Here is a 20,756-nt window from a genome sequence, read left to right as displayed (position 1 = left end):
TATCATTAGATTCAGGGACTATTCCAGCTGCCCTTCCTGCAGATCCCGAATCCGGTGTCGAGGGCTCCGGAGAGTAACAGTAGGGAAGAACGTCTGTCCTGAACCGCCTCCCTCGCAAGGCCCCCATTTTCCTCTCCACCCCGGCCCGCCCAGCCCCAGCCCTGCTTCCTGTGGACGTCAGGCAGTGATGCTCTTCCCCTCAGGCCTAGATGAAGGTAGGGTGGGCAAGGCGCAGCCACTGAGCTCTCGGAAGTCAGCTCCGGGCACCCAGGCTCGCGAGGGCACGAGGTATGGTGCCCCACATACGACGCTGCCTCGTGTATGGCTACAAGATAAATGTTTGTGAAATGTAATTGAACTTTGAAGAGATCAGGTGTAGATGGAAAATGGCTCGAGCTGCAGCTTCACCTTCCTTCTTGTTCTCTCCTCCAAGGTAGCGGGGACTCATCTCTGGAGAAGGAATTCCTCGGGGCCCCAGTGGGGCCCTCAGTGAGCACCCCCAACAGCCAGCACTCTTCTCCCAGCCGCTCACTCAGTGGTAAGTGCAGCCTCCATCCTCCTGGGCCCTGGGCACCCGATGTGTATCTGGCCCTCAATTCACCTTCCATGGCAGCCATTTCCCGCTCACTGCCTCCCTCTGATTTCCGGCCCAGAGTACCTAACAGCATTAAGGAGCTCCATGTCTAGGGTTCCCGTGACTTCTGAGAGGAGGGTGAACCTTCACTGCCTAGTGATTAGGGTGGGATTAAGGTAAAGGGTCCAAAGAGAAACTCTGGAACTGAGCAGATGGAAGTGGTCATGAGCTGGAGTTAGATAGGAAATAGAAATGAGAAGGATCCCCTCCTCACCCTCCTGCCAGACAGGGTCCCCATGACTGCCCCTCCTCGCTGGCCCTGGATCTGTGACATTCTCTAAATGGTTGGAATAGCCAGGAATGTAGGTCAGAGCCAGAGCCAAAGCTCTCTCCTCAATGGCTCCTCCCTCCTTCAGTCCCCTCTCCAGATTTTCACGGAGGGGAAGAGAGGTGTCCGGTCCTGTGGGGTGGGAGGATAACGTGAGCTATGTCTGTCTTCCAGTTTTGCTCTCTTTTCAGCCCGTCGTCTCCATCTTCCTAGGACCGTTTTCCCGCCACAGTTACTCCCTGGCTTCCTGCCCGGGGCCAAGCCAGACATCTTCCTTAATGACAAGAGAGTGGAGGAAAAGGCTCCCCTTAGTCTCTTCCTCTCCCCAGTAACTGAAGACATCCCATGTACCCCAACTTTTTTTTCCTCTGGAAACCTGTTTGCCTTGTGGGTGGGAGAGGAGGACAAAGGTTGTCTCAGGCCCCAGCAGGACCCCATAGCACCACCCAGGATACTTAGGAGATCGGCTTCTATTAAAGCCTGAATGTCTCAGGGCTTGGAGACAGCCTTTCCAACTTAAGGAGGGCCTCTTTGGCCCGCAGGCAGGCTCCCTCCTTGGTCTGTCTCTATCCTAAACACGCTCCCACCCTCCAGCCAACTCCATCAAGGTGGAGATGTACAGTGATGAGGAGTCGAGCAGACTGCTGGGGCCGGACGAGCGTCTCCTGGAGAAGGATGACAGTGTGATCGTGGAAGACTCCTTGTCGGAGCCGCTGGGCTATTGTGATGGAAGCGGGCCGGAGCCTCACTCCCCTGGGGGCATCCGCCTGCCCAATGGCAAGCTCAAGTGTGATGTCTGCGGCATGGTCTGCATTGGACCCAATGTGCTCATGGTGCACAAGCGCAGCCACACGGGTGAGTACGGCAGGCGCCGCAGGCCCAGGCGGTGCGGGGTCGTCTTAGGAAGGGGAGGTCTCTCCCAGCACCATTTCTAGCTGCTAAAAAAAGGTGGGGGGTGAAATCTGGACTCCATTAACACCTGTACTTCCTGGCACTTTCCTCAACTGTAGTTATAAAGGCAAGCTGGTGTTTGTCTCAGGAGGTGATGGAGGAGAAGACGTGTTGCCTCAAGAAGTGTCCTGTAGGGGACTTCCCTGGTGGTCTAGCGGTTAAGTCTCTAAACTTCCACTTTAGGGGGCACGGGTTCGATCCCTAATCAGGAAACTAGATCCCACATGCCACAACTCAGAGATGCCACAACTAAAGGTCCTACATGTTACAACGAAGAGTGAAGATCCAAGTGCTGAAACTAAGACCAGACACAGCCAAATACATAAATTTATTTTTACAAAAAGAAGAAGGATCCTATAGTCCAACAGGGTATTGTTAGGGCTCTTCTGTCTTATGGGTTTTTTTTTGACTATGCCAGTTGGCATGTGGGAACTTAGTACCCCACCAGGGATCAAACCTGTGCCCCCTACTGTGGAAGTGCTGAGTCTTAACCACCGGACCACCAGGGGAAGTCCCTGTCTCATGAGTTTTTAAATAAAGGAAAACAGAAGCCCCTTCACAGCTATCTTGGGCTCCAGGCTCCTGGGACAGAGCAGGCCCTGCGGGGCTCAGTTCTTGCTAACAGTCTTAGGCTCAGCATTCCAGGCCCCGTACCCTTCGCCCTGCCACACACCTCTAGTCCAGGTCTCAGGGTGAGACTGTACCCAAGGGGTCCTTTTCAAGCAGCATTTGTGTGTGTGGGTGTGGCACTGCCCTGCCTCTCAAATGTGTTCTGAGCACTTTCCTTCCTTGGGCGGGGTAGAGCAGAGGGTGAGGGACTAGGTTCAATCTTCACGGTTCCTCACCCTCGCTCGTCTGTGATCTCTTCTTCCCCTCACAGGGGAAAGGCCCTTCCACTGCAACCAGTGCGGTGCCTCCTTCACCCAGAAGGGCAACCTGCTGCGTCACATCAAACTGCATTCCGGGGAGAAGCCCTTCAAGTGCCCCTTCTGCAACTATGCCTGCCGCCGGCGCGACGCGCTCACTGGCCACCTCCGCACACACTCGGGTAGGCTGCATGTCCGGAACACCCAGTAAATAGAGCTCAGCCACTTCTCTAGTATTGGAGGGTTACAGTGTCTACCGCTGAGGTGGGCAGAGCACTCCCAGAACAGAGCAGCAGGCCCCAGGGCATTTGGGGCTCTTTGATGGGATATTTTACATCTGCCATGCTCTGCAACATGGAGCAAGAGGAGCATGGGTGATGTTCCTGGCTGTCAATAGTCACCCTCCCTAACTTGGCTTTTAACGTTCATGCAGTTGCCAGAACTATCTGGGGCCCATCACCCTCCCTCTGAGCATCAGGGACACCCCTCCTTCCACTCTCATGTGCTCTGGCCCCACACCTGTCACCGTCTTCACCACCCCGCACAAACACCAGAGGTCTCTGGCAACCTTTGTCTGTCCTCCCCTTGACTTCCGGCTGGTTCCTGTAAATTTCCACAGGCCTCTCAAACTGGAAGAAAGGAAGCCTAGGAAAAGAGTATCCCATTTCTGTTTCCCATCTCACGAGGTCGTCACCTTCCTAGAGGCAAGAGCAAATCCAGAGGGTGTTGGGAACACTGCCAGGGACCCAGACTAACCAGGTTTCCTAGCCCCAGCCAAGACAGGTTGAGTCAATACCTTTCTGGATCAGCTGGACAGGCAGCACTTTTGAAGCCTTTCACCAAGTTTTAAGCTTTTGACTTGGACTTGGAAAAAGGCCAGGAGCTGAGCTGGCAGGAAGGAGGGAGCTCAAGATTGGGAAAAGGAAGGAAGAAGGGCAGAGGGGAAACAATTAGTAGGGTCTGTCCTTGGAAACTTTCCTTGTTTTTTCTCTTTTCTTAAACTCTCCTGGGCCAGGGCAGTCACCTCACCACCCTCTTGTTCCAGATTTCCCCAGCCACCTACCTTGTTTTAGATTCTCTCACTTTAGAACTGGGACCTCTTTCTCTCTATGCATGTGGAGAACCAGGGAAAAAGATCATTATTGATTCAGGCATTATAATCTACAAATATTTTACATGTGTCTCCTCCCTCATGTGATCCTCATAACAAGTCCAAGGTAGATGTTATTATCACAGAGCTATTCTACAGCCTCGCTGGAATCCAATTAATGGCAGGTGTGAGTGGCAGATGCGAGCAAGTCAAATTCCTTTTCTGAGGAAAAGGGTGGCTCCCCCTGCTGGTTTGGAACAAAGATGGCTTGGCCCCTAGAATTACCAACCACAGCGAGGCCAGCTGGGAGGACATGGGATGTTGTTGTGTAGGACATTTTAGGGACACAGGTGGACAGAGACACACTGTTGGGTCTCATCTCTGTGAGATGTTTTCTATCACAGCTCACACTATAGGAAAGAAAAGGGAGTTCCTCTCCCAGATGTTAGACCATCTCTCCAAGAGTCTTGGGTGGACGAGGACCATGGCATTCATCTTATCCCCCTACCGCTCGGGTTTACAGAGCAAGAGCAAAAAGGCAGTAGGTGACTTAGTCTAGATTAGGTGTGTGTGAGTAGGGGCAGTGGCCGGTAGTAATTACCAGCCTCCTGAAGATACCTTCTCTTGTCTCCCTGCTCAGTAGTGACAACATACTTTTACAAATATCCTCTCTCAAGTTGTTTTCAAAGGAAATGTTGATCTCAGTTTTCCCAACCTTTTTTTCGTCACTGGAAACAAAATCTTTATAACCTCTTCTTTGTTTAAAAAAAAAGACCCCCAAAAATTGGTGTTTTCTCCCTTTACTTTCCTCTGGTTATTTTATTTATTTTTCTCTTCTCAGAATTTCTCTATCAGTGATGGTTTTTCTGGGGCTCTCTTGGTATATCTCAGTGTAGTGAAAAAGAAAACTGAGCAGTTAAAACCAGGCCGGGGATGGAGGTAAAAGTACAAGTAAAGGTCAGTGAACATGCCCCTCCCAACCCTGGCAGAGCTGAGGGCTCTCATTTCTGTCACCCCAGCCCACCAGTTTCCCCCAAACTGAAGCAGATAATTCGTAAGCAAAAAAATCCCCTTGTCTGATAAACAGCCCTTACACCCGCCTGCCACATGGAAAGGTTAAACCACAGTCTGGGCCCCAGACTCTGAGATCCTGGGGTGGGGCCAGCCTGCCTGCCAGGGATGATCCTCTGCAAAGTCCCCGGGTCCTTCCTTCCTTTGAACAGCAACGTGGCCATCTTGAGGCCCACCAACAGTCCGAAGCCACGTGCCCTCTCTCCTCCCATCCCAGTGCGTTGTCTCTCTTCTTCAAGGTTCCACCGTCTGTCCACGCTGGCCACTGAAGCTGGGGAAAGATTAGCCAGAGAACTCAACTGAGCCACGTGCCTTCCTCCTCACTTCCATGCATACCTGCTCCTGGATGATTCTGCAGCACCAGTGACCAGTGACTCTGATGCCCTCTCTTCCCTCTTCTCTGCAGTCTCCTCCCCCACGGTGGGCAAGCCCTACAAGTGCAACTACTGCGGCCGGAGCTACAAACAGCAGAGCACCCTGGAGGAGCACAAGGAGCGGTGCCATAACTACCTGCAGAGTCTCAGCACTGAAGCCCAAGCTCTGGCTGGCCAATCAGGTGAGGCCGCAGGACAGGGAGTGCAGGACAGGGGCGACCCCAGCACCTACCCTCACAAAGCGATGGGATCTCTGGAACAGATAAATGTGCCGAGCACCCGAGTTGGTGCAGAGCCCCGTGGTGGGTGCTGTAGGGAGATCCAGAGATAGGGAGGATTTCATCTATGCTGCCAGTCTAATGGGAGAGAGAGAGAGCATACAAGGAGGTGTGCAGTCAAGGGTCAGATGCATATAATTGTCCCCACATCACCGGAAATGTGCTGTAGTGAGCTCTAGATGGGGTGCAGTAAGCAGAGTGCCATTTCCCAGGCGTCCGATATGACTTTCCTCAGCTACCGACCTGCTGGTTTTCTCCAGGCAAAGGCAGCTGGGCCCCTGCTTCCCCTGCTCAGCTACTCCTGCCTGTCGCGCCCACCCCACCCCACCCCTGCTCCCTCCCACCAGGTGATGAGATACGGGACCTGGAGATGGTGCCAGACTCCATGCTGCACTCATCCTCTGAGAGGCCAACTTTCATTGACCGTTTGGCCAACAGCCTCACCAAACGCAAGCGTTCCACCCCCCAGAAATTTGTAGGTAAGAGTCCACTTGGAGAGGAGACATCAGCTGGAAGCCACCACTTGTCTAAATCTGAGCACTGGTAGCTGTTAGACCAATTGGGTCTGGAGATTTGCTTGGAGTGGAAGAGAGCAGCCTGGTGGTCTCTTAGTGTTCAGAATGTATCCCCAGAATGGGAGGGGAGTGAAGAGGGAGAACATCCCTCATGAGGGGGAAGAGGGGTCAGAGTTGAGGGCTCTCAGGATGGTTGTAAGAGGAGAGGGTTGGGGGTCAGGCTTTTCCAGTTTTTGAAAATGGTAAGGACTTCTGTTTATGGAGGCTGAGAGAAGGGACCTTTGAGTCAGATTATGGGGGCTGAGAGAAGGGTCCTTTGAGTCAGAGAGAAAAGGTGTGTATGGGGGTCCCTGGCCATTAGCTCTCTTTATGGAGCGCAATGAAGGAAGTAAGTTTTCAAGACCAGTGGGCTGGGACCAAGTCCTTCTCTAAGATTATAGCCCAGGGTTGGGGAGCAGCCCCACAGAGGACCTGACCTTGTGGGAGGTAAATGAAGGGTGGTGAATAATGTTATACCCATCCCCAGGGAAAGAAAACAAAGAAGAAATCCTAGGGGAGCTTGGACTCCTTATCCAGAGTCAGCCCTCCTGAGACCCTTCTCTCTGCAGGTGAGAAGCAGATGCGCTTCAGCCTCTCAGACCTCCCCTACGATGTGAACTCGGGCGGTTACGAGAAGGATGTGGAGCTGGTGGCACACCATGGCCTGGAGCCTGGCTTCGGAGGTTCTCTGGCCTTCGTGGGGGCCGAACATCTGCGTCCCCTCCGCCTCCCACCCACCAACTGCATCTCAGAACTCACGCCCGTCATCAGCTCTGTCTACACTCAGATGCAGCCCCTCTCTGGTCGACTGGAGCTTCCGGGGTCCCGGGAAGCAGGTGAGGGGCCCGAGGATCTAGCTGATGGAGGTCCCCTCCTCTACCGGGCCCGAGGCCCCCTGACTGACCCTGGGGCCTCCCCCAGCAATGGCTGCCAGGACTCCACAGATACAGAGAGCAACCACGAAGATCGAGTTGGGGGGGTGGTGTCACTCCCTCAGGGCCCCCCACCCCAGCCTCCTCCCGCCATTGTGGTGGGCCGGCCCAGTCCTGCCTACGCCAAAGAGGACCCCAAGCCACAGGAGGGGTTACTGCGGGGCACCCCAGGCCCCTCCAAGGAAGTGCTTCGGGTGGTGGGTGAGAGCGGTGAGCCGGTGAAGGCCTTCAAGTGCGAGCACTGCCGCATCCTCTTCCTGGACCATGTCATGTTCACTATCCACATGGGCTGCCATGGCTTCCGAGACCCTTTCGAGTGCAACATCTGTGGTTACCACAGCCAGGACCGGTACGAGTTCTCTTCCCACATTGTCCGGGGGGAGCACAAGGTGGGCTAGCGACCTCCTGCCCCCACCTCAGTCCACCACTCCACTGCCCTGCCTGCAGGAGGCTAGCCCTGTCCCCACCATGTCCCTAGGAGTTGGGTTGTGTAGCCCCCCCACTGGCTACCTGACTTCACCCTTGACCCTGACCCGTCCTCACCTGTGCTCCTCCTCCCCCCTGACTGATCTAAGCATTGTGATGAAACAGGTCTTTTGCTTATCTTTCTCCTTTTTCTCTTCTCCTCTCATCCCACCATGCTCACTGAGTTATTTATTAATATAATTTGTTGAGTTTTCTTTTGCTTCTTTTTTTTTTAACTTATATCACTTACCATACCCCCACCTTCCTGCCCACAGTCCCCTTCCACTTTAGGTCTAATTTTTCTCTTTGAGCTTTCTCCAACAGCCCCAGGAGTAGGAAGCTCCTCTTAGTGCTAAGAGGCCTTGGGCTTCCTGATTTAGGTCCTCATCTTTTACCATATCTGATTCTTCCGTTTTGATGCTGATCACTCTCTCTATACCTACCTTAGCTCTGTGGCATTACCTCTCCTCTCTGGGACCCTTCAACCTGGTACTCCATACCTCTTGTGCCCTCTCACCTTAGGCAGCTTGCACGACTCCTGATCAAATGAAGAAATCCCTCATTTGGAAGTAGGAGAGGCTGAAGAAATTCTCCCCAGGCACCCTGGGACTGAGGGTCCTCTTGACATCCCACTAGGAACTGGAGTTCCCCAAAGCCCACATTTGGGATCTGCCTCTCCAATGTGATATCTCTCTTCTCTCCTCGAACAACCCCCAACACTGCTGTATTCTCTTCAAACTGCCCGTCTACTCAGTGGTGGTTTTTCTCTCCTTGGAATGCCCCAAATTTATATTCTCAGGGGCTAAGGCTAGGTCAGCAATCCTCTGTCTCTGACACGTGTGGAGCCACAGGTGCCTAACTGGGAACCAGGGAAGGGAATGGGTCAAAATTCCTCTCTTTCTCTCCCACCTCTCAAACTTCCTCATTCTAGTGACCTACTTGGGCTCTCAAGGGCTCCTACGGTCCCTGTCCTATGAGAAACTGGTGGGTTGCTGCCTGATAACAAGGGGGTATCCTCAGCCCCCCAGTCATGCTGCCTTCTCCCCGCTAGCAGGATTCACCCTCTCATCCCTGGACTCCTGGGCCCTGTTCTTAGAATCAGTGGCAGGGAGAAAAGGATGTCTCTTTTCTCTCTCCTAACTTTCAGTATAACCAAAAATTATCCCCAGGATGAGCAAGGGCATACGCCCCTCTCCCCATTCTACTCTTGTGCCAGCAAGAATGGGATGGGCACAACTGAACTGGGAGAGTCATCCTTTACTACCCCCTCTACACTCAGCTCCCAGATGTAGGGCAGGAGGGGGCACTCTCCTGGCTACTGCAGAGACTCCTGGCTATTTGGGTAACCTAGATAGTGAGACAGGGGCAGGAGGAGATAGCTCCACCGCCAAGTGGAGGTCTCTTTCGACAAGAGTTCCCTGCCCAAGGCCACAGCCATCCCATTCTCTGCTTCCTTGAGATTCAAACCAAAGCCTGTTTTTCTATATTTAAAGATTAAAAAGTAAAAACCAAACGGAACACCTCACAAGTTGTAACACTTGGTCCTTCTCTCTCTCTCTCTCTCCCCTTTTCTCTTCCCTTCCATTTTTCTTTCCACATGTCCTTTCCTTATTGGCTCTTTTGCCTCCTACTTTTCTCACTCCCTATCAGGGATAATTCAGGGGGATGGTAAAGGGTTGGCTAAGGAACAGACCCTGGGATTGGGGCTCTTAAGGGCTCTAAGAGAGTCTACCTTATCCTACTATGGGAAGGGAGACCCTAAAAACTTCTCCTCTTCTCCCCCACTATGTGGTCTCCCCAAGAGAACCAGATTGTCAGGGAGGGACACTGTGGGTTGATTGTTTCTCCTTGACAATGTAGCAATAAACAGATGCTGCCAAGGGCAGGGGATCGGGGAGCCACTTGGTAGGAGAGTGGTCTCTGGAGAAGGGGAGAGTCTTCTTGAGAGCACCCCCAGGGAACCGGCTCCTTGTTTCAGAATGGCAGCAGAGCTGAGATTCATATCTGGGGTTCCCCTCAACTCTCCTGGTTATCGAGCCCCTTCCTATTAGACTTGCCCTCACCACCTCTTCTGTGTCTGCTGTGTATTTGGTGACACCTCATAAGGACTAGTCCATTCTGGGGTATCGAAGCCTTGGGGTGCCCCATCCCCTCCCCAACTGTTTTGGCACCTGTAACCTCCTGGAACATGAAGGACTATGCTCTGAGGCCATACTCTGAGCCCATGAGAGCAGAGACTGGAAGGGCAAGACCAGGTGCTAAGGAGGGGAGAGAAGGGCACTCTGTCTCTCTCCAGACCATCACTGCACTTTAACCAGGGTCTTAGGTACAAAATCCTACTTTCCAGAGCCTTCCAACTCTGGAACCTCAAACATCCTCATGCTCTCTCCCAGCTCCTTTTGCATAAAAAAAAAAAAGTAAAGAAAAAGAAAAAACACACATTGAAACCCACATGGAGAAAAGAGGTGTTTTCCTTTTATACTGATATTTAAAATCAACACCACACAAAAAAATTTCTAAATAGACACTTTTCCAGACCTTTGTTTTTTCGTGTCAGTGTCCAAGCTGCGGATGCGATTTTGTAATACTTCTGGCAGCTTCTTTCCTTGTGTACATAATATATATATATAATATATATATTTTTAATCAGAAGTTATGAGAACAAAAAGAAAAAATAAAACACAGAAGTAAGTGCAATACCACCTCTCTTCTCTCTCTCCCAGGGTTTCATTTGTAGCCTATGCTTGGTGTCTCCTTGGATCTTACCCCTTCACCTCCTCCTCTTCCTCTGGGGCCCCCTCCCTCCTTTTTTTTTTTTAAAGAGTTTTTCTCCTTTCTCAAGAGGAGTTAAACTAGCTTTTGAGACTTATTGCAAAGCATTTTGTATATGTAATATATTGTAAGTAAATATTTGTGTAACGGAGATATACTACTGTAAGTTTTGTACTGTACTGGCTGAAGGTCTGTTATAAATAAACATGAGTAATTTAACACCCCTGGTTGTTTTTGAAGACTTCCTTTGCCTTCCTTTTCTGCTAGGAGGGAGGGGGACCTTCTTGCAGCATATTATACCAACTACTAAATGTTTTGAGGCTCAGCTGGTAAAGAATCTGCCTGCAATGTGGGAGACCTGGGTTGGGAAGATCCCCTGGAGAAGGGAAAGGCTACACACTCCAGTTTTCTGGCCTGGAGAATTCCATGGACTGTATAGTCCATGGGGTCGCAAAGAGTCAGACACAACTGAGCGTTCACTTTAACTTTCAAACGTTTTTGAAGATGAACAAGTCTTAAGACTGAGAGGAAACCAAACAAGAATGCTCAAGATGTTACTACAGAACAGAAGAATTTTCAAACTAGAATGGGAAGTGGAGGAGATTTTCCCACCAGGAGTGCCTTCAGGATAGGAGAGAAAGCCCAACCTGCCTATGCATACAAAGCAGAGATTCATTTGTTGAGTACCTACTACATGTAAGACATACCATACACCAAGGGAGATACAAGACACATAACATGCATAGTTATGTATGATAATGATATGATGATAGTAAGTCTACCAGTTCTTGAGCATTCCATAAATGCTAAGCACTGTGCCAAGTATTCATTTAACTTAGGGAAATGAATAGGTAGAGACAACCTATAAAATAATTCATTACTAGTGAAGAATTAAAACCCAAGAGAGAATAAATAATTTGTCTAAGACTTATCAGTAAGTGACAGAACCCGTATTTGAACCCAAGGATATAGTGTCTTATTCCAAAGTCTGTGTTTTTCCCTTAATGCCCAGAAATCCAGCTGGTAAAACTCTCAGGCTATGAAAATCCAAAGAAAAACCAACATAGGAACATTAACTTTGTTCTTAAATATTAACTATTTTCTGTCCCCATCACTGAAGTTTTTTCTGTCCTATCTACCTCATTACCATTCCATACAATATTATCTGCTTTGTGTTTTCCATGAGACTACGTTGAAGTGAAAACTGGAGACACTTCCATCTAGAGTCTGTCATTTTCTATATCCCATTGAAACTAGCAAATTGAAACTAGAAAAAGACCACAAACAGTTGTTTTGAAGCCAAAACAAAAGTTGGGAAATAAATTTTAACTCCAATTACATGGGTTACAAATTAGCAGAAACCATGATGGGTTGTTAGATGGACAAGTGAATCTGGTGTGTTTAGACTCCTGAATGACTCACAAATGAAGGGTCTGTCTCCATCTGTACTATCTTGGATCTGAATCCTGAGAGGTCACATTGACACCAAAGTTTCTTCAATTTTGGAGACAACTGTGTGGTTAGTTCTAGAAGATCTTGTAGTTCTTCAAAGAACCATTCAACTTCAGCTTCTTCGGCATTACTGGTCGGGGCATAGAATTGGATTACTGTAATACTGAATGGTTTGCCTTGGAAATGAACAGAGATCATTTTGTCATTTTTGAGATTGCATCCAAGTACTGCATTTTGGACTTCTGTTGACTATGATGGCTACTCCATTTCTTCTAAGGGATTCTTGCCCACAGGAGTAGATATAATGGTCATCTGAGTTAAATTCACCCATTCCAGTTCATTTTAGTTCACTGATTCCTAAAGTGTCAATGTTCAATCTTGCCATCTCCTGTTTGACCACTTCCAATTTGCCTTGATTCATGGACCTAACATTCCAGTTTCCTATGCAATATTGCTATTTACAGCATCGGACTTTACTTCCATCACCAGTCACAGCCAGGCTTCAGCAATACGTGAACCGTGAACTTCCAGATGTTCAAGCTAGTTTTAGAAAAGGCAGAGGAACCAGAGATCAAATTGCCAACATCCGCTGGATCATCGAAAAAGCAAGAGAGTTCCAGAAAAACATCTACTTCTGCTTTATTGACTACGCCAAAGCCTTTGACTGTGTGGATCACAATAAACTGTGGAAAATTCTGAAAGAGATGGGAATACCAGACCATCTGACCTGTCTCTTGAGAAACCTGTATGCAGGTCAGGAAGCAACAGTTCAAACTGGACATGGAACAACAGACTGGTTCCAAATTGGAAAAGGAGTATGTCAAAGCTGTATATTGTCACCCTGCTTATTTAACTTCTATGCAGAGTACATCATGAGAAACGCTGGGCTGGAAGAAGCACAAGCTGGAATCAAGATTGCTGGGAGAAATACCAATAACCTCAGATATGCAGATGACACCACCCTTATGGCAGAAAGTGAAGAAGAACTAAAGAGCCTCTTGATGAAAGTGAAAGAGGAGAGTGAAAAAGTTGGCTTAAAGCTCAACATTCAGAAAACTATGATCATGGCATCTGGTCCCATCACTTCATGGGAAGTAGATGGGGAAACAGTGGAAACAGTGTCAGACTTTATTTTTTTGGGCTCCAAAATCACTGCTGATAGTGATTGCAGCCATGAAATTAAAAGACGCTTACTCCTTGGAAGGAAGGTTATGACCAACCTAGATAGCATATTGAAAAGCAGAGACATTACTCTGCCAACAAAGGTCCGTCTAGTCAAGGCTATGGTTTTTCCAGTGGTCACGTATGGATGTGAGAGTTGGACGGTGAAGAAAGCTGAGTGTCGAAGAATTTATGCTTTTGAACTGTGGTGTCGGAGAAGACTCTTGAGAGTCCCTTGGACTGCAAGAAGATCCAACCAGTCCATCCTAAAGGAAATCAGTCCTGGTTGTTCATTGGAAGAACTGATGTTGAAACTGAAACTCCAATACTTTGTCCACCTCGTGGGAAGAGTTGACTCATTGGAAAAGACCCTAATGCTTGGAAGGATTGAGGGCAGGAGGAGAAGAGGGCGACAGAGGATGAGATGGTTGGATGGCATCACCCACTCGGTGGACATGGGTTTGGGTAAACTCCGGGAGTTGGTGATGGACAGGGAGGCCTGGCGTGCTGCGATTCATGAGGTCGCAAAGAGTCGGACATGACTGAGCGACTGAACTGAACTGACAGTCACATCCACAACTGGGTGTTGTTTTTGCTTTGGCTCCATCTCTTCATTCCTTCTGGAGTTATTTCTCCACTCATCTCCAGTAGCATATTGGGCACCTACCAACCTGGGGAGTTCATCTTTCAGTGTCCTATCTTTTTGTCTTTTGATATAGTTCATGGGGTTCTCAAGGCAAGAATACTGAAGTGGTTTGCCATTCCCTTCTCCAGTGGACCACGTTTTGTCAGACCTACAAGACCTTCTAGAACGAACACCCAAAAAGATTTCTTTTTCATTATAGGGGACTGGAATGCAAAAGTAGGAAGTCAAGAAATACCTGGAGTAACAGGCAAATTTGGCCTTGGAGTACAGAATGAAGCAGGGCAGAGGCTAATAGAGTTTTGCCAAGAAAATGCACTGGCCATAGCAAACACCCTCTTCCAACAACACAAGAGAAGACTCTGCACATGGACATCACAAGATGGTCAGTACCAAAATCAGATTGATTATATTCTTTGCAGCCAAAGATGGAGAAGCTCTATACAGTCAGCAAAAACAAGAGCTGATTATGGCTCAGATCATGAACTCCTTATTGCCAAATTCAGACTGAAATTGAAGAAAGTAGGGAAAACCGCTAGACCATTCAGGTATGACCTAAATCAAATCCCTTACAGTTATACAGTGGAAGTGATAAATAGATTTAAGGGATTAGATCTAATAGAGTGCCTGAAGAACTATGGACAGAGGTTCGCGACATTGTATCCCAAGAATAAATGCAAAAAGGCAAAATGGCTGCCTGAGGAGGACTTACAAATAGCTGTGAAAAGAAGAGACACGAAAAGCAAAGGAGAAAAGGAAAGATATATCCATTTGAATGCAGAGTTCCAAAGAATAGCAAGGAGAGATAAGAAAGCCTTCCTCAGTGATCAATGCAAAGAAATAGAGGAAAACAATAGAATGGGGTGGCAAAGAGTCAGACATGACTGAGAGACTGAAGTGAACTGAACTGTGTGGGTAGCTACCCATGTATAGCCACTCTTGCTCAAGAACTTGGAAAAAATAAAGTATTTTTCAGTAGGGGGTCAGAGTCATCAGAGAGTGGTGCAATCACCTTGGTGTGGATTGATCAACACTTATTAAAAGAAAATAAAACATAACTGCGTACCTTATGTTGTAAGGGCATGGCTTCATGAAGTTTGTGTTTCACTTTTGTGTGTGTATGTGTATTTGTACATGTACTGAGTACCAATGTAAAATATATTTCTACTAGGATTCTGAGTCAAATCGTCTTAAGTCACTAGTCCAGGCTATCTCCCATCCATTTGTTTGTTAGGTAAGAGGCAGCATAGTATAGTGAAGCCAGAACACCTCTTATTAGCACGATGTGACTTCGGCCAACCTCAATTTCAACCTCTCTACACGGTTCTTCAATCTGTAAATTAAGGATAGTAATATAACCTACTTTATAGGTTATAGGCTTGTTGAGGTTTAAATGAGTTAATATTTACACAATGCTTACTACAGCGCCTAGCATTGTGCTAGCAGGATCCAGAAATTTAAAAAAAAAAGTGAATGAGAAACAGCCCTAGCACCAACGCACTTGTCCAGGGCTCCTCACTGGGCAGGGGCTTCCTCCATATTCATTGGAACGTGGTTGTTCAATCGCTCAGTTATGTCCGACTCTTTGCGACCCCATGTGCTGCAGCACGCCAGGCTTCCCTGTCCTTCACTATCTCCCAGAGTTTGTTCAGACTCATGTCCCTTGAGTGGATGATGTATTGGAAGGAGGAATTAAAATGTTTTATTCCCCTCCCACCACGCTCCGCCTTGGGTTTCTCATTCTTGCACCAACTGGAATGTCAGAGAAACAGCGTCTCCCAGTGGCGTGGTGCAGACTTCGGTCTAAGTGCTGGGGGCCCATGGCCTGCCAACCTCACACTACAACTCCCACCATGCATCTCTTCCCCTCCGGCCTCTTAATAGGGATTGTAACTTGCCTTCTGCGTGGGGCAACTTCCGCGCCTAGCATCGCAAAAACGGAGAGTTATAGTAGCCAGAATTACGTCCGGAGCAGGGCGTCGCAAGGGTTGCTGGGAAGCATATAACTCTAATTTTCTTCCGCCAGTTGATTAAATAGTCCCATAGTCACTTTGTGCAACGGAAAATAAACTCGAAGAGCACCTTCCTACCCTAGATTTAAGCGGGAACACTGAACAATAAAGAAAATTTGAGTAAAGTGCATTCCTGTTTTGGCGTGTGGCCTGGAGACAGCTAGGGGCCGTGAGCGGAGGGATCTCAGTCTATATAAGAGAGACGGATTCGTAGCCGGATCCTCTCTTGCCTCCGCGCTTCCAAGATGGTGAGTGCAAATGTGTGGGGAATAGTACGGGGCCGGGTGGAGACTGAGAGGAGCCGATTCTGAGATTGCGGGGAGGGTTGAAAGCCTGGACCGCGGTGGAAGAATGGAAAGAGAGTATGTTTCTTCCCGGCTTGGGGGGATTTGCGGAGGGACTGGAGATCTGAGTGGCGCTTTCTTGGGGGTGGCCGGCAAGGAATGTGGCCGGAAGGGGGCTAAGGCCGGGTAAGTTGCTCCTTCTTCTTATGGGACTTTCATCCTGATGCAGACCAAGAAAAGAAGGAACAACGGTCGTGCCAAAAAGGGCCGCGGCCACGTGCAGCCTATTCGCTGCACCAACTGTGCCCGATGCGTGCCCAAGGATAAGGCCATTAAGAAGTTCGTTATTCGGAACATCGTAGAGGCCGCAGCCGTCAGGGACATTTCTGAAGCGAGTGTTTTCGACGGTGAGTGAGTCCGCAGCGCGAAATGTGCGAGTATCCTGATATCTAAAACCACTTCCTTCCGCCACCCGCCATCCGTGGGCTCTGTTCTTTGGAGCATCCCTAGCACTTTTCTTGCACTGTTAACGGTTGTTGTCGGTAGAAGAGAATGGTGTTTTTGCTGCGTTGTGTGCCGTTTTGAGCCCTATCTGGACAGAGAGGGTTTTTTTTGTGGTCTTGCACAGTCTTTGAGTCTTATTTTGTGACTGCCTCTGTAGGGGATGAGATTCCAGAAGTACTTTCAGTGTTTATCCTGTATCAAAACTTGGGGAGCGCTGGCTGTAAACGTGGTAAATGTAAAAACCTTTTTGAATTGTTGCCAAACGTTTGAGTTGGGCAGCTTGTTGTGGAAAGGAGTTTTTTAAGAGTGGAAGAAGGAGTCTAGATGGGCCGACAAGGGTGATTTTTAGAGCGATATGGTGTCGTTTTATCATTTCCTTTTCTTAAGACTTGTTAAATTTCATAAGTAATTGGGAAAGGGGCCAGAAGTAGGCATTAGGGCTGGCGAAATTACTGAAGGAGCTGCATTCCATCCTATTGCATATGTGGTGTGGATTTAGTCCCACTGGTAATAGGATGGGTTGGTAGGGGAACATTCATTTGTGAACTGTGTACGTGTGTTTAGGTATAAACTGAACGGTTGGCTTTGGGAGTGAAATCTTGTAGGTATGCCTGACTTCTAAGTGAGTTTATTTTTGAGGGTTAGAAGGAGCAAGGAAGAACAGGGCAAGGTGGGTACTGTATCTAGTATCACAGCTCTAATTATTTTTGTTTCTTAGCCTATGTGCTTCCCAAGCTGTATGTGAAACTACATTACTGCGTGAGTTGTGCCATTCACAGCAAGGTAGTCAGGAATCGCTCTCGGGAAGCCCGGAAGGACCGAACACCTCCACCCCGATTTAGACCTGCGGTGAGTACCTTAAAAGAGGTATGGAAACCAGAGGGGTAGTTCAGTTTAGTTTAGTTGCTCAGTTGTGTCTGACTCTTTGCAACCCCATGGACTGCAGCATGCCAGGCCTCCCTGTCCATCACCAACTCCCAGAGTTGACTCAAACTCATGTCCATTGAGTCAGTGATGCCATCCAACCATCATCCTCTGTTGCCCCCTCCTCCCGCCCTCAATCTTTCCCAGCATCAGGGTCTTTTCCATTGAGTCAGTTCTTCGCATCAGGTGGCCAAAGTATTGGAGTTTCAGCTTCACCATCAGTCCTTGCAATGAATATTCAGGACTGATTTCCTTTAGGATGGACTGGCTGGATCTCCTTGCAGTCCAAGGGGCTCTCAAGAGACTTCTCCAACACCACAGTTCAAAAGCATGTAGAAAGTACTTTTGTGAGTTTTTTCTGGCAGTCCAAAGTCAGAGATTATCTTCTAGTAGATAGACAGCTACACCAATTCTTAGCCTTCAGGCTCTTGAATCCTTGGAGATAGGATTGTACTTTGCACATTAATCCATTTTTAAACCCTTGGGGAGAGCCAAGGATAGGCTGTGCCTACCTATAAACATCTCAAGAGACATCTCACAGCAGTTACATGGTCCGGATTTACTACTTGAATCTAGTTTTATTGAGCAAAACCAGATCTGGGATTTAGTATCTGGGTTGTGAAGATCTTTTTTGTAGGGATAATAGAGGAAAGATAAATGAGGACAAGGAATATTAAATTAAGATCTCTGCCTATGGGTGGGGTCAACTAAGTCTGGTAAGACCCACACCTGAAACATTTGCCTTCAAGTTAGTCTGTTTCAGATGAGTAGTGTAATCTTCCACATCTCTCCATGCCTTTATGGACCAAATAATACACTGTTAGTGACGGGAAGGTAGTGGTCAGGTTCTTTGAGAGGGGACGCTTCCATTGGTGATTTTTTAATTCTTTCACTTTGTCTTTTAGGGTGCTGCTCCTCGTCCTCCACCAAAGCCCATGTAAGGATCCAAGTCCTTAAAGACTGAAGAAATATTGGTTTCTCTGAAAAGACAATAAAATGGAAATTATACTTTATGTAGCAAGTTGAATATATGTTGCCAGATGGAGTGGGAATTGTGTACATCTTATTTCTGTCTTTGGTCTCCCCAGTTTGCATAGCTTAGGGGTGGGGGCGAGGAATTAGGGCATCTGTGTTTGATTAATTCAGCCTGGCAAATGGCTTAAGTTGGTGTCTTAAAAATGGGGAGGAAACTAGCAGAGTGAGGAGTGCATCAGGAAGTGACTTAGACTAAGGTGTGCATTCCTCTTGTGGCAACATGAAGACTTTAATAAATTAAAGTCCACAACTTGAATAGCATAAGGGGATCTGTATTCATGTCCTTAACCTTGTCAAGTTTACCTGCCTATCTTGATCTGCTAAGCAGATCATCCAGCCTTCATCTTTCTGTGGTACATTGCTCTATGGGATGACAATGCCCTGAATGCCAGGTGTTCATAGAAATTTGTGGAAGTCCCATAAGAGGGGAGTTTGTGCAAAAAGTCTGGGAAAAGGCTGTAGTCTGTGGCTACATTTGTTCCAGAATTCAGAAATAAGGGTTCCCAGCTAGGAATACACAGTTGACCCTTTACAACATGGGTTTAACTGCAGGGGGCAGGGGTGATTTTGTTTTCAGTAAATACATAGTACGTAATCCACAGTTGGTTGAATCCTTAAGTGTGAAAGTACAGACAGATACAAAAGGCTAACTCTAAAAATTAATTATATAAGGATTTTTGAAGAGATGGTGCCCCTAACCAGTGCTTTGTTCAAGGATCAAATGTACACATATATTTGAAAAATTAATATGTAAGTTGTTTGCTAAGCACTTTGCTGGTTAGGTTATATGATTTTTTTCCTTAAACTAGTAGCTTGGAAGTTTTGATTAAAGTGCACATTGTTCTGGGAAACACATTTTCTCAAATGTCTATATTCAAAGGATATGACAGCAAAGAAGGGATGGAGTGTTTCGGAGCATAATGGTGGTCTTAATGGGAGAACCTTTAATCAAAGAAACCCAGCTGGAAGTTGTTGATCCTGTCTTGCTTATGTTCCACATATTCATGCATGTGCTGAAACAGCTGTGGCAAGTCCTGGATTTGTTAGAACACTGTAGGTGTGGGTTTCCATCCTTTCGGGAGACCCCTCCCAATACCTCTGCTCCTTCATTCCTCTACACTAATGACCCCTTTTAACACCAAGGATAAAACATTGGATAGAAGGTAGAAGGAAGTCCCATTCATGGTGAAAACAAATGGTAAACCTGGTGGTCCCAAATCCCAGTTTGCTTAGTAAAACCAGATTCAAGTAGTAAATCTGGACCATGTAACTGCTGTGAGATAACTTTTGAGATGTTTATAGGTAAGCACAGCCTATCCTTGGCTCTCCCATGGGTTTAAAAATGGATTAATGTGCAAGGTATAATCCTATCCTCCAGGGATTCAAGAGCCTGAAGGCTAGGAATTGCTGTAGCTGTCTATCTACTAGAAGATAATCTGACTTTTGACTGCCAGAAAAAACTCAAAAGGACTCCACATGCTTCAGAACCTAAAATAGTCCCACCCCACCTCCCAATCTACCACCAGTTGGGAAGTTGTGTCTAATGGACAACAAGGATATCTAATGTGCCACCTGTGGTAAAGTTAAGTCCTATATAGATAGCCATAATTTATCCTAGAAAAGAAAGCCACTTAAGTTATCAGAAGTGGCCCACAGGTCATTTTCAGATATTTGCACTGCAAGATCAGTGGCCTGTTCTTAAGCTGTTGTGGGCTGATAATTTTAGTAGTTAGTCACCAAAAAGATGATAAAGATCTTTGAGCCCTTGCCTCTTACCCCTCACCCCCAGCTTGTTTTAATGGACTATTAGGAGGGGGAGAATTGCAGTCTCACCACCTCACCTCTGTAACATTTCTGGTGAAGAGTATTCAAGCCAGGTAGAAGCTTCTGGGCTCTTCAGTTATTGGTCCAATGTCCACCTGTGAGGTTATGGGATTTCAGGTCAATTCCCTGTGGTAACCAGGTTTCATTGAGGTCCTGGACCATCCTTCAACCTCAATTCCTGGCTTTTCTTTTTTGTTTGCCTCTCTCTCCATAACTTAGCATGCATGGGTACTTTGTTTCTGAGTCCAAGTTCTCTATTAAAACAAGCATCTGACTGCCTCCTGATCAGTGGCTATGACTGCTCCCAATGCAGGGGGCCTGGGTTCAATCCCTGGTCAGGGAGCTAGATCCCACATGCTGCAGCTAAGAGTTTGAAAGTTGCAACTAAAAAGATGCTGTGTGTTGGAATTAAGATCTGGCACAGCTAAATAAATACACAAAGTGTCCAGTTGATTTAAGAGAGCTGCCTTCTAAATGTAAATCTCACCTCTCATACTTGGAACTATGCAACCTTGGGTGAGTTACCTAACTTCTGTCTTCAATTTTCTAATCTTTAGGACAGTCATTCCTATATCAGTATTTTGATGTGGCTTAAGTGATACAAAACGATCTTTTATTCAAGAAATATTGAGTACCTACTATGTGCCAACATTTCTAAGTGC

General features: G+C 47.5%; 2 protein-coding genes and 1 long non-coding RNA gene across 23 annotated transcripts in view; 2 read left to right on the top strand and 1 right to left on the bottom strand.

Annotated features, from left to right (window-relative positions):
- IKZF4 (IKAROS family zinc finger 4) overlaps positions 1-14,589 on the top strand; it is a 32,811-nt gene extending 18,222 nt beyond the window's left edge. For 8 of the 21 annotated variants that reach the window (XM_081595181.1, XM_081595174.1, XM_081595173.1 and 5 more), the window contains 6 exons: positions 434-538; positions 1,497-1,757; positions 2,734-2,901; positions 5,287-5,436; positions 5,880-6,011; positions 6,656-9,903. In XM_081595181.1, the coding sequence (XP_081451307.1) occupies positions 1,517-1,757; positions 2,734-2,901; positions 5,287-5,436; positions 5,880-6,011; positions 6,656-7,416 (1,452 nt within the window). In that variant the 5' untranslated portion in view covers positions 434-538; positions 1,497-1,516 and the 3' untranslated portion in view covers positions 7,417-9,903. Of the gene's footprint in view, positions 1-9; positions 294-433; positions 539-1,496; positions 1,758-2,733; positions 2,902-5,286; positions 5,437-5,879; positions 6,012-6,655; positions 9,904-10,206; positions 10,475-13,713 lie in introns of those variants that run through there. The other 13 variants (XM_081595167.1, XM_081595169.1, XM_081595164.1 and 10 more) reach the window with 7 other exon arrangements.
- LOC145546916 (uncharacterized) lies at positions 4,594-16,111 on the bottom strand. The gene is made up of 3 exons (XR_014083394.1): positions 15,410-16,111; positions 5,487-5,610; positions 4,594-5,151 (listed from the first exon to the last, which is right to left on the bottom strand). It is a non-coding gene; the product is annotated as an uncharacterized LOC145546916 (long non-coding RNA).
- RPS26 (ribosomal protein S26) lies at positions 15,745-18,248 on the top strand. The gene is made up of 4 exons (XM_081595224.1): positions 15,745-15,771; positions 16,037-16,214; positions 17,030-17,160; positions 18,141-18,248. The coding sequence occupies exons 1-4, from the start codon at positions 15,769-15,771 to the stop codon at positions 18,174-18,176; spliced, it is 348 nt and encodes a 115-aa protein (XP_081451350.1). The 5' UTR covers positions 15,745-15,768; the 3' UTR covers positions 18,177-18,248.
- Positions 18,249-20,756: the final 2,508 nt, after the last annotated feature.

This window comes from Giraffa tippelskirchi, chromosome 4 (genome assembly GCF_054371585.1).
Source record: "Giraffa tippelskirchi isolate mGirTip1 chromosome 4, T2T-mGirTip1v1.2.pri, whole genome shotgun sequence".
Taxonomy (NCBI): Eukaryota; Metazoa; Chordata; class Mammalia; order Artiodactyla; family Giraffidae; genus Giraffa; species Giraffa tippelskirchi.
The sequence above is the reverse complement of the archived record's forward strand: the minus strand, read 5'-3'. Positions and strand labels throughout refer to the sequence as shown.